This window comes from Neospora caninum, chromosome IX (genome assembly GCF_000208865.1).
Source record: "Neospora caninum Liverpool complete genome, chromosome IX".
NCBI lineage: Eukaryota > Apicomplexa > Conoidasida > Eucoccidiorida > Sarcocystidae > Neospora > Neospora caninum.
Window position 1 is genome coordinate 2,720,982 of NC_018390.1, and position 13,223 is coordinate 2,734,204.

Sequence of the window (13,223 nt, forward strand, 5' to 3'; positions counted from 1 at the left end):
AACAGATCTGTATATATACATGCAGGAGGAATTTTGCAAATGTAGTTTTGGAAGGAGGTAGAACAATGAAAACGTGCGGGCCACTCGAACCCCACGGCGCCGTGGCACGCTTGAAGTGGAGGGGACCATAGAAATCGGCTTCAGTTGATTTGCTGAGAATGACCAGTTTGTAAGAAACGTTTTCATTCTCATGTCACGCCCAGCTCCTCGAGGACCTACGGGAATCCCTTGTCATATCTGTGTCGTTTCAGGCACGTTTGGGACGTGTGTGTCGCGTCGAATGGGGAACTGTTGTCCCATTTGTGCTGCTGTGTACAGTGATGTTTTAGGCTGGTTTTGAATATCAACGTCAGAAGGTGCACACAAACTATGACCTAGACGCAGGCGTGCCAAACAGAATGACGTTCTACTGTATACAGGAATGTCACTCACCCGCCGTCTTCAATGAGGCCGCAGGGGCTCTTCTGAGAAAGAGAGGTACCATTTCGCCTCTCGAAGCAACACTTGCGAGTTGCTGCAGCACTACCGAAGATATCTCGTCACAGGATGGCCAGCTGTTCGTCTTTTCCTGTTGGCGGCAAACTAGCCTCACCAAGAGCCGCTGCTCCGTTCCCTCCACGGGTATTCCTCAAATGCCGTTCGGAGTCGAAAGCCTACTTGCCTCTCTAATGCACTAGGGCGGCTACAAACTCGGACCGCTAACGTAACTCGCCTGTGTTGGATGTCATCGAAAACAGCCTGTTGTGACAGCCCGGGAGGGAATAGTCCTGCCCTCGCCGGAACACTAATGCCGAGAGAAATTGCTAACGCGGTTCCCCGAGGAATGGGGACCGTCTCGAATGGGGTAACCCGTACTAAGGTCAGCACAAAAATCTACGAGCGGCCCCAAACACCGTTAAAAAGTGACGAGATGGGAAAAGGCGAAAGAACCACAGAAACCCCCTGGAGCGCAACTACCGTTATAATTTGTCTTCCGGCTCCCCTTCACACTTTTTCGGGAGGGTCGTCGATTGCCCCGGTGTCCTTCACTTTTTGACCGTATCAAGCGTTGTGTGCAGTCTAGAAATTTGAAGTCATTCATCGTGGTTTCTCCGGATACGCTCGTCGTGGAGGCTGTACTCCCAGAAAAGGTTCACACAGAGTAAAAGTTCGACCTCCAGCGAAAAGACAGCTGGTGGCTAGATATGCCCCTTTCCTCGCGATTATTGCACTGCTCTGTTTCGCCCCGTCCATCGACAGCTCCGTCTTTGCATCGAGAGGTTCTCACCTGGCGACTGCGCAGAACCGCAACCTTTGTTCGGGGCGGTTTGTGCTTTCCAGCGGCATACCCGGGAAAACCCCGCCTCCTCCGGTTGTTTGGTGGAGCACGGGAGGCCTGATATATTACACCCGCAGCTAGCACGAAGCATGGGAACACCTACCGGTGTAGTAGCGAGAACTCGACGCTGCGCCAAAATCCCCGGGACAGCGCTGGCGAGCGGCGGGTCCACATCGATGGCGAGGCGGAGCGTGGGCGAGAGTGGAGGCAACCCTTTATCTAGCTGCGTAGCACACGCTTCCACCGTCGGGCCTCCCAGTCACTTATTCCACTTTATAGTTGACTTCCTCCCCCCCCGCTTTTTTTTCTCGATAGAATTGTAAACATGAGGTCCGCAGCCGTTTTTGCAGTCGCCGTTGCCGGCGTAGTGTCCCGGTTCCCGACTCTTGGCGAAGCGGTGCGCATCAGAGGCTGGTCGAGCATGGCTTCCGATAAGCCCGCCGGGGTGGCCTTCGTTGAGGCAGGCGCCAGATTCGGACAAGAGTACGAGGAGATTGATGTGCATACTGGCTTAGATGGTTCCTTCTTCCTTTCCATTAACGGCGCCGCAGCTCCGGATCGTGAGCCGGAAGTCCCCGAAGAGGTTCCGGAAACCCCTGAACAGGTTCCGGAAGTCCCCGAACAGGTTCCGGAAACCCCTGAACAGGTTCCGGAAACCCCTGAACAGGTTCCGGAAACCCCTGAACAGGTTCCGGAAACCCCTGAACAGGTTCCGGAAGAACAGGTTCCGGAAACCCCTGAACAGGTTCCAGAAGTTCCTGAACCTGAACCTGAGGAACATGAGCCCAGCCAGCCGGAGGCCCCAGTGTTTGAAACTGTCACACTCCCTCCCCGTTCGGAGGAGACTGACCAGCGATACGTCTGCATCCGCAGGGGCTACGCTTCAGCAGCCTGGGCCACGACTGAACAACAGAATGTCACTCTCGACGCTTGCATGCGAGCCTGCCAAGCTGAAGACTCGTGCACCCACTACACCTTCGATGCTGAGACCAAGCACTGCAAGCTCCAAAGTGGAGAACCTGTGTTCCAGGAAACTGCGCACGTTGTCACTGGAGCTCGCACCTGCGATGACAGCTGCTATCAGCGGAATGTTGACTACGCGGGCGCACCGGATGTAGGTAGCCCGATCAACACACCCTTCGTCGTCGACTGCCAAGTTGCATGCACCGCCAGCAGCATTTGTGCGGCTTTCGTCTACAAAACCGCCGAAAACACATGCCACTTCAAGGGACCTGGCTATGAGGTTCACCGCGCGGAGGCTAACGGTACCGTTGTCGGCAAGAAGAGGTTCTGTGTTTAATCTTGGAGGACATGTCACACGCGTGTGGATGTGTAGTGCGATGTCTGTGGTGCCGAACCTCTCTTCCCGCTCTATCTGTTTTCCGTCGATAGCGACAATGGGCTACAGGAAGTCGATGTAGCACACGAATTGGTTGGGCGGGACAGCACCTTCACAGCGGGGGAGGACCACTGGTTGATCTCCCGTCACTTCATCCTGTGTCGCCTGCGCAGGCGATACGATAGAGTTTTCATGTCCATTCCTTGTTTAATGAGGCAACCAGAAGTTTTCCTGGTCCGGAACTGAAAGGATTTCATTACGGGTAATCCGTTGCCAACAACGTGATCCTGGGGTGTTACGCACAGGAGCGGCTGCTCCGAACGTCGCTCTCACATGCCATTAGTTCTTTACGGAACTCGTTTGACTGCGATGCGCTGCCGGACACGCGGATGGCAAGAGTGTATGGGAATCGCCCCAGTGCAGCCTCACGGAACTTTCGACTCAGCCAGCACTCTGTACTCACTCGAGTTTTCATCAGCAAATTGTGTGCGGTGCACTTGCCAACTGTGAGAGCTAGTCAAGGTAGGCCTGTTTTGTTCCGTTGCATTGTGTAGCAGCACGAGTACAACGAAAATAATATTAGCCGGTCACTACAACGCGACAGTCGTCGATTGGGCAGAACGTCCCTCAGTGCAGGCGTCGATACGTGGTGGATATTCAGAGGCGTTACACGCAAATTCGCTCAGTGAAATTCCCACTACCGAAAACGGTCTGTTTCGATCTGGAAGGGTGTCGGTGGATGTCGGTTTTCGAGCAGTTGCGAGCATGTCTCCGGAGCCTGTTCGTTTGGAGATGGGCAGCGGAGTTGCACAGGCGGTGTCCCACGTAGGAAAGTGAAGATTGAGGTCAGGTTAAAGAAGGCAGCCTGTATGAATCTAGAGTCATCCGGGATCTACTGCCATATAGTCACGGGGATGGCCGAGGTTCCTATTATTGATTGCCTTCATTTTCCCTGGAGGTTCTACGAATGAAAAAAAAAACGTTCGGTCTCTGGTGGCAAGAGCATCTGCACGCGATACTTGGGGGTTACGCACAAGTTCTTGAGAAACAGTGTCGGTAGGATTCAGAAAAGTCGAGCGTGTGAAGAAACACGATGAACTAGAGGTCTTGGAAGGTTTTTTGTGCAACCGGTCCTGATGAGCAGCAGCATTCGTTTTTCATATTTTACAGCTGGGTTCCTACGCTTGTGGCAAATACCAGTGGAGAGAGCGGGAGGCCGGTTGCACATGCTTTCAACTGGATGATGCGTTCGCTCCTTCAACCAGACGAGGCATACGAAACACGGGAGCCCCCACCGTTTCGAATGCAGGTTTGAGGCGCCATTTCTTCCCGGAGTTGCTGCTCTTGCTGTATGAAGGGCGTTACCACATGCGTTTCCTCATAAATGAATACCTAGCTCCGTTGCAACATCAGCTCCCTGTGCACCAATCATGGCGGCGTCCCCCCTGTTAGCGCCGATAGTCTGTATTTCTAATTCGGTGCCTGATTCTCCATCCCTTTTGAGCCCAACGATACCACAGCTACTGGGAGCGCCACGACCGAGCGGTGTGCTCCCGTACTCCCGGGCATCGGTTCCCTGAAGGGGTGCTCCTGACCCAGTCAGATGGCTGGAGTGCTACAGTGGCACCGTATGTGCGTTTCCCTCTTGAGCTCGCAACTTGTTCTCCCTTCGACGGCATGTCCTCTTTTTTTATGGAGGGTCTTAGCAAACTCTAGGGCAATGCAGTACAAAACGGTGCAACTGTTCACAGGGTCTCCGGCTAGGTAGGCAACATACGCACGGCAAGTGCAGAGTATTTCTTCGTCTTTCCTTCATACGTTTCCTGTTCGCGAAAAAGACGTGCACATGGCTCCAGCGGACACACATATCAACCTCCTACCCAGCGACTATTCCAAATAACGAAACAGACACAGCCAAACTTACGCGGGCTCTCGCGCTCCCCGGAGCTGCCCCCGGGGTTCGCTCCCTGGGAGAACTAGCCGGCCTCTTTGGCAGACACGGGAAATCTCCCACTGGAAGTAAGCGGTGATGTGAGTTAACCGACGAGGGAGACAGGAGAGGGAGTCTCAGGTGAGAAAGTGCGGGGGCGCTAGCGAAGCGATATAGGAGAGCTGTGGGTGCCTTGAATTTGTGCCCAGGTACGCGCGAGTCTGAACAGCGAACTGTGAACGCAAGGCCCGCCAGGGCTCTTACATTCAGCTGGATCAGGCACAGATGAGGAGGCAGAGATAGAGGAATGTCCTGGGAGGCGGAGAGGAAATCTCCACTCTTTCTCTCCAGTGGCCGGGACCGGCTGTCTATATATACAGAGTAGGGAGATCGTACGACGCCGCGACGCGTGTGGCCATCGGCAGTGGCGTCCACATCTCCATTTTGGCATTGCACTTTTCGCAGTGCTTCGCTTCTGTATAAAACCCATTTCTTTGCCAGGAGCGTTTCTGCCTCTTTTCCAAACATGCGGTGGTGGGCACGAGATGTGGATGCGTGCGCTGTGCTCTGCCGTTAGGCACCCTCGAGAAAGATTTAGCACCCCCCGGACACAGGGCCCGAGGGACGGTCGTCTCAAGTCGCTTGCCTTGTGCAAACTGAAAGGAGCAGTTACGCTCGGATCTGTCTTTTTATTTCTTGTCGGTCTCTGAGTTTTCGTCCAATTTCCCTCACTCGGTTCGGCCAACCCGCGTTTTCTGTCTCCTCACAACAGACAGGGATTCCGTCTCCTCGCGCGTACGCTGTGTTTGCTGACTTCCGAGCGCGAGGAACCGCCTTGCGGCCGACTCCTGTTGCCTGGTTTCAGTTCTTCCTTCCTGGGTCTTTTTGTGGATATTTGGCGAACATCTCGAGTGGGGAAAGGAAACCTGAGACGTGTACTTGGAGATGGCTCGTCAGGCTTTGATCGCCGCCGTCTCTAATTCCGCTGCTCGTCACCCCCTCTGCCATCCGTCCAGTGTCTAGCATCGAAAACTTGTGTCGTCCTCTGTGGCTGCGTTGATTCTCGGACTGATCCCAGAAACTTTGCCTCTTTGCACTCTCGTGTGACAGGCAAACGACGGTCTTCGTCTGTCACTGCTTCGGTCGGTTCCATACTTTTTTCTGGGAGTTGTCTCCTCATCTGACCCCAGCCCAAAGCATTCAGGGACGGCGCGCGCGGTTTGCCGCTTCTTTGTGACACGTCTAGTGGGAAAGGCTCTCTGGAACTTTGAGACCGTCAACTCTTTCCAGGACTTCGTTCAGGCGGCTGTCCCCCGCGTGCATTTTGCGCCTTTTCTGGAACCCTGTCGAAGACCACCTGGTGACAGAGACGAGGCCGCACATCCTTTGCCCGGCGCCCCTGAATTTCCGCACTGCACAAACCGAGAGAGGAACCACGTTCAGTTCCCGTTCGGTTTTTTGCGCGTCGCCTGTCTGCTGGCCATTCGAGGAGTGTACATCACTAGCTTCCCTGTGATGGGCGTTTGTGTCCCGTCGTTCCTTTCACCATGGCACCGAATCCCCGCGTTGTTTCGCGCCTGTCGCCCTCACTCTCCTTGATAGGCTGTCTCCTCCCCTTGTTCATCTTGTCTCTGACGGCGCTTTTCCCGTACGCCCTTGAATCGGTACAAAAACACCCTGCAGATCTCCTCGACAATCTGACCTGTACTGGCCCCGCCGCCGCGAGTCTCCAGTGGGAGGCGTCGCCGTCTCTGTCGATCGGGTCTTGGGAGCAACTTCCGTGCGTGGACGCGTCTTCCGTCAATTTGCTGGCCTCCAGCAAAGATGTCCAGGCCGGAAACATTCTGCTCCTCGTCGACATCGACGACACCCTCATCGCCTCGGGGGGATGGCACGAGGTAATGGGCCGGAGTCTAGGGGGACTCGACAGCCGGTACGGGCGCGGATCCGACTACCCTGGATTCGGCGCGGTTCTCTTCCTCCTCGCTCTCGGCCCCCACGCACGCAACCTCCGAACTGGCCAGCTAACGGAGTACTCGCTGCCTTCGAAAATCATGCTCGTCACCGCCCGACCCAATTTGCCGCTATTTCGACCTGACCACCTCGTTCCCCATGTCAGCACCATCCTCGCTAGAGGCGCGAGACAAATCATGGGCGACGAAGCGCCGGAATGGGGAGTCGGCTCGCAGAATAGCATGCGTCCTGCTAACGCGCTCAGAGGTACGGTCCTTTCCCCGCAAGCAACGACACAGGTGCGGAACGGTGCGAAGTGTATGTACACCCTGCCAACAGAGAAAGAGCCGGAACGTGTGCGTGTTTATCCACGTGAGTCGTACACACTCCGAAACCGCATCCACTCGAAAAACGCCCCGCGGCACAAATAAAGACGGAGCGAAGCATACTTTTCTGTCCTCGCCACACAAACATGCAGGGGGAGTCTCGTTTGGCCCCGTCTCCCTTTGGTGCTTCTGGTGTGGAGGCGTCTCCGCGGCCGTCTGCGTGCTTCTGGTCTTTCCGTCGCGTGGGGAAAAATCCGTTTCGTGGCATGCTTCGCCACATAGTTCTCCCGCATCTGCTCAAGCATATAGAGAACGCCCTTCGAGGCAACCGCCGGGCGTTTTCCAGTGAACTCCCACGGTCGTTTCGCATTTCCCCTCGCACAGGAAGCGCAGCACAGGGCAGGAATCTCCGCAGTCAATGTGCACACTCGTGCGGCAGATGAGAGGAGCTTTTGACGCATGCAGAGGAATTTCCACCTTGTACCCGTCTGCAGGCATGCGCGGCCGAGGAGAAAACAAGCTTTCTTACATGGTTTCTGTACTGAGTGAGGGCCAGCCCGTGGCTGAGTCTCGCGTCGACGAACAGACCAAGGTCATGTTCATCGGCGACACGGCCGAAAGGTACGTCACCGTGTCTCCTGCACAACAGAACAGGCCGTTGGGCCTTCGCCACCGTCTCTTTTCTCCACTTGCGTATGATATATATCTATATATATCTATATATATCTATATATAGATATATGCACTTGCAGTGTCAGCCCGCACAGGGGCTTTCTTTGTGGATTGTCAAGGGTCATTTCGGGGCCATGAGGGTGTACTCCGTTCGTGCTTCTGTGTAGACGCGATGCGTTCTGCATTCGCTGCGTCTCACCCCCTTGCAGTCTCGTTCTCGCCCTTTTTCTCTTTTCCGGTCCCTCCGAAAGCGCTTCTGTTCTGTCTGCTGGCGTCGACTGCGTCTCCAGGGACTTGGAAGTGGCTGTCGGCCTCACAGCCATGGCGCCAGAGAAGATGATTGCGCATTTCCTCCACGTCGTCTACGCACACAACGTCGCCGACCCGACGCAGCTTCACGCGCCCTCGCAGTCGGCGCCGGAGAAACTCGACGAGGATTGGATTGTGAATAAAGTCTCTCAGGTGCTTCAGGATGTCTTCTCGGGCGCAGCGCGCACGGCTGCGGCAGTGACTCGAGCTTTGAAGGAGAAGGACGAGCGGGAGAAGAAGCGCGGGGCGCCTTCGCGCGCACCTCCGGAAAGCCCGCAGACAAACAAGCAGAAAGTCAGCGTGCATGACGCACTGGGCAACACCACACGCTTCGGAATCAAGTGAGCAAACAAAAGGAAAACACAGCGGCGACGCAGGCTGCGCACCCACCCTTCGTTGCCTTGCGGCCGCGCAGACAAAGAACTCGAGGCGCTTTCGTGAGGCATGCAGCGCGACTTGCCGCCACACAAGATCCAGGCGTTGTTCCGCCGCTTTGTAGAAAATGGTGTGCGCGTAGTCCGTCGGCGAGGGCTGTGAAGTTTGCCTCACAGCTGGCGTTTTGCCTTCGCTTGTCTCGTGTCGTCGGCTGTGTCTAGACACCTGGAAGGCGCGTTTTTTCGCGGAGCGCGGCTTCCCGTTTCCCGAGGGTCGTCCCGCCTCCTCTCGCTGCTCTTCCTCTCCCTCACCTGCGTGTCTGTGCTGCGTGTGTGCGCAACAAGAGTCGGCAACGCGCTGGTGGACGCGATCGCCATCGTGTACGACGTGCTCGTCACGAGCGACGATGAAGAGGGACCGCGGCGGTGCACGGATCTGAGTGCCGCCGACGCGTTCGAGGTGGGCGTCTTGGTTGCGCAGAAGGTTCGCTTGATTTTGGACCTTTACCAACACCGCTGGCACCGCACCTATGCGGCGTTTCGAGCGCAGGAAGAGGGGGAGGCCGCGGGGTCTGCTGTACCGCCTCGGATGCTGCCGGTCATCTTCGTCCAGTGCGGGTCAGTGAAGCTGCGCGTGGCCCATGACGCTCGCCCACAGGCGCCTCTCGATGCATATGTCTCGGAGATGCAGGGCGGCCGAAGCCGCGTCTCAGTTCGCTTCCGGGGAACTGACACACTGAAGGCTGGCAACCACGTGGACGCAGAGAGCTTGCAAAGCAACATGCTGGACAGCCTCGGAATTCCAATTGTCCCGTTCGTCACCAGCATCTCCGCGGTCGCGCAAGCGTATGTGCTCGGCACTGTCGACCTCACCGATGTGCTTGTTGTCGTCAGAAAGGTAAGCGTCAAGCAGAAACAGCGAGACCCCAAGTTATGCGCTGGCGCTACGTGTGCGAAAAGGGGACGTCGGTCTGAACGGCGATCTGCGCAGCCCCCTGCCTACAAAGTCTCCCCTCGCGTGGTGCACAGATCGGCCATATATATATATATATATATGATTCTATATGTATATGATTACAGGTGGATACGCGGTCGCGTGTACACACACCGACGTGAGGCGCTGTCCGCGTGTCTGCTGCGTGTGCTCTGCCTCAGACGTATGAGTCACTCCGGTCGCAAGGCCCATTGGCGCAGCCGGCGCGCCTGCCGGCTCTCCTGGACCACTACTACGACTTGCTGTCCCTCCGAGCGCTTCTGTTCCCAGGGGGGAGGGAGGCTCTGCCTCCCGATGCCCCGGCACGCGTGCGGGCGACCGTCGACTACCTCGACGAGCTCGTGAAGGTCCAGAAGGCGTTCGTCAAGCGGTCGGCTTATCTTCGGGCAGTCCCTGACCGCACGGAGTCGTGCATCCGAGAGCTGGAGCAAATTGCGGAGACCCAATATGAGCGCAGCCTGCGGCAGCGGGCGTCTGGGGACCGCGAGGGCGTGTCTTTCTCACGTTCGCAGTTTGTCGCTTTCACCACTGCGTTTGGAGAGCTCGTGTGCCCGTACGACGTCGAGCTCTCGAGCGTCCATTTTGCGGGAGGCGCCGAAGTGCAAGGCTTGGCCGTCTACGTCAGTCGCTTTGCTCGCCAGGCGCTCAGCGCAGCAGACACAGCGGCTTACAGCAAAGCGGAGAGCAGGAAGGCGACGCACGAGAGTTCGGCCAACCACGACACGTCTGCCGAGCGAGTGGAGGGGTCGAGCGCGGAGGCGAAGGATGTGACTAAGGGACAGGCGGCATGTCCCCTCCCCGTCGACGTTCGGGCCACGTTTGCAGCCATGTACGAAGCCTTCTGCGCAGAGGTCGCGGGAACTGTCTGCCGACTGCTGGAGTCGCGGCTGCTCTCCAGTGGCGTTCTGGCCGACTTCATCTTCCTCGCGCAGGAGCGGGGGAAAGGCAACGCCAAGCCCCTGCGCCTACCTCATCTCGGCCGGGTCGTCTTTGCGGATGAACAGGGTCTGGGTAAGACAGCAAGCGCGAATGAAAACGCCTCGGGAACCCGGCAGAGAGAATTCCTGAGCGCCGAACAGGACGAGGAAGGAGCGCTGGAAGCAACACAGAGCAACAGGAGACACGTCCGCAGTGCCGCAATACTGCAGATCCGTGTACCAGGGTTGAGGTGTCGGCGCCGGGTTCACTGTTGAAACTTTCACACGCAGATAACTCCACACCCGTCAACTGATTCGCAACACCGCTTCATATGAGCTACTTGACGCGGCACAGAGAAAGCGAGGGAACCGCTCTCCGTAGAACATCCGTCTTGTATGTAGTGAGTGCGTCGAGAAGCGCATACGTGCAGTCCCCTACGGTCCACATATGTATGTATATATCTATATATATGTATTTTATGTGTGAGCGTCGCTACACTTCGGGTTCGACGGAAGTGGAACACGCGAGGTCCCCGTATCTATTTCTGTTGCTGGATTAGGGTGTTCAACTCGGCACACTCCACTTCGGTTGACGTGTTACCCCTGCTGCTTGTTTACAGAGGCCTTTGAAATGCATCATCGGAAGCCTGTGAGGGATGTCTTTGGCTCTTTGGGGTCAAAGCTGGACGAGGCAATCATGGAACAAGCGGCGTCTGGGTTTTCCTTCACGAAGTGGCCTTTTGCCGATTCGTGGAGTCGTTGGAAACACGTTGCAGGCGATTTGCAATTAATTGTCGACTGTGATCTGCTGACGCACGGGAAACCGTAAGCATTGGGTTCGACAAGCGAAACGAAGGAACACAAGACCGCTTCGAATCCCGTAGTCTCTGTCTCGGTCTTCTTTTGGGTGGTGGCCGTGCTGTGATAAGGAGCACGAATGCGTGCATGCGTCCGCGGCAGGGCAGTCGAGAGCGCCCCGGTGTTACCACGCGTGTCATCACGTCGCTGGCGGTGTAAAGGCGGGGAGAGGCACGGAGGTGCCCAGGGTGAGCTAGCGGCGGGACGCCGAGGAGAATGGCGGTGGACGCGCGTTTTGAGCTGGGAAACAGAAGTTTTCTTCGAGGTCGTGTGTAGGGAAGATCGCCGAGGACAGAGAGAGATAAAGGCGAAGCTAAGAGAGCGGCGCTGGACTCCAGAGAAGAGACGGTGAAGAGGTGACCGAGAAGTGGAGAGAGTGTGTCCAGACACTGTTCAATGCAGAGCGAAGACCCAGTGGTTGAAGAACAAACCCAGCGCGTTCTTCGCTCACGAGGAACTGTTGTCGCGAGCGAAAAGTGAGGAGTGGTCGCGCCTCTTTTGCACCGGGACGTACGAATAGAATCTGCATTTGAAGAATGAGGCCTGCGCGGCATCGAAGATGCAGGCTTAGCTGGCAGTTGTGTCTTAAATCGAGTGGGGTTGCTTTTAGGAACGATAAAGTAATTGGTCTGCGTTCGTCGGAGAGTGCGTGGAACTCGCACGACAGGAGCAGAAGCGGTGGGGACCGTCTTCGTTGCAATGAGTGAGGACAGTTGCCGGTGGCGAGGCGAGATTCAGGTACTGAGAGAGGGAGGGCCGGAAAATTGCTCCATGTGGTGAAAAGAACAGCAGCGGAGCGCGCGATTATCTTTTGTTCGTTTCTGCTAACCCGTGCACGGCAACCAAGAGGCGACGTTGGCTGCTCATGCTCAGAGTATATGGAAAATGCGGCAGACGAGAGAACACCCAGCCGTTCGTGTTCACCAGGCGCAAGCCGTTTTGTCGCGCCTGTACAAATTTCCGCAGCTGTTTTATTGTACCTCTTCTCTAGGGCATGTACCAATGTGGTGCATTGCTTCCCCCGCTGCCGAACGCCTTCACAGGCCATGCAAGAGACTGTTCCACGCAGGCCGGGTGTGGACGTCTTGGGTCCGACGGCAGTCGTTTCCTTCTCGGCAGGAAGTCAGCTTGATACGCGCACAATTCGATTTGGTTGTGGAGCGTGCGCGTAGAGGGCGGGTTCGGCCAGAGAGGGGTGAAACGGTTCAACCAAAGCGTGAAGCGGCTGTTACGGTCTGAAGCGACGACGCCTGGACAGACTCACCGCCTCATCGGCCGACTTGACACGCGCTTCAGAATTTCGACGCATGAGTCTCCTCGTTCTTTTCCAGCCGCTTCCCCACCCTTCCGTGACCACAATCAGATTTGCGCTTCTGTCGACTGGAGGGATGTACCCGTGGCACGGGTATCGACGAGTCTCGGTTTCGGGTGTAGGTACAGCTGCCACGCACGTCCGGCTCGGGCCTTTGTCCCATTGAGTCACGTTGGGATGCATGTGTGGCGTCTGGTCACGCTGGTGGTGAGACGCTTTCGTCTTTCTGGAGAGAGAGGCGCAAAGGGAAAGGAGAAGCAGAGCGAGAAACCGCACGGTTGTCGGTGGGGTGAAAAGCAATGGCTTCCCCGGGAGAACTGTGTGATAAACGTGGACCGTCCAGCAAAATTGCGTACCAATGCGTCTCGTCAGCGTACCGCTGTTGTGTGCAGTGCGATGAGAGAGGAATGACTCTCTCCGTTGATAGGTGCAGAAGGAAGGGACGTGGCTTTCGTGCTTTGTTGTGTGGTGTATTGCATGCTTTATCTCTTTTTTGGGGATAAGTGTGATGCTGGAGCCAAAAGAGCGTTTCAATGAATTCTACCGTTCCATTGTGGAATTAGAATGTCTTTCCAAAGTGTACGTAACGTGTTCGCCTGCTTCATTTGTGGAGGAGAGGGACCCACAGACACGAAGAAGGGAATTTACTTTTCGCGCTCGCCCGCAGTCGGTGCCTGAGACGCTCGCTTCTGTTGTAGTTGTCCCATGTTTGTCCCTCCTTGCATGAGATTTCTCCCACTCCAACAGAACAAACACGTACATACACGGCAATGCTGTGGAATGTCCACAGACTCGTTCAACGGGAGTTTTCAGTTCTTTTTACATGGGCGGACGAGAGTCACTTTCTACGTGTGGTAGAAGCACTGATTCGTTGCATGCGCAGAGCCATCTTTATCATCTCTACTCACTCGTGCACAAACG

At 56.1% G+C, this 13,223-nt stretch overlaps 2 protein-coding genes across 2 annotated transcripts; both read left to right on the top strand.

Annotated features, from left to right (window-relative positions):
- Positions 1-1,643: 1,643 nt before the first annotated feature.
- Positions 1,644-2,618, top strand: NCLIV_041730 (hypothetical protein; the record flags this gene model as incomplete). Its single annotated transcript, XM_003881082.1, has 1 exon — positions 1,644-2,618. One exon carries the CDS (start codon positions 1,644-1,646, stop codon positions 2,616-2,618), a length of 975 nt encoding a protein of 324 aa, XP_003881131.1.
- Positions 2,619-6,134: 3,516 nt separating this feature from the next.
- On the top strand, positions 6,135-10,961 carry NCLIV_041740 (conserved hypothetical protein; the record flags this gene model as incomplete). The annotated part of the gene is made up of 6 exons (XM_003881083.1): positions 6,135-6,807; positions 7,361-7,487; positions 7,748-8,188; positions 8,567-9,119; positions 9,377-10,226; positions 10,753-10,961. 6 exons carry the CDS (start codon positions 6,135-6,137, stop codon positions 10,959-10,961), a joined length of 2,853 nt encoding a protein of 950 aa, XP_003881132.1.
- Positions 10,962-13,223: the final 2,262 nt, after the last annotated feature.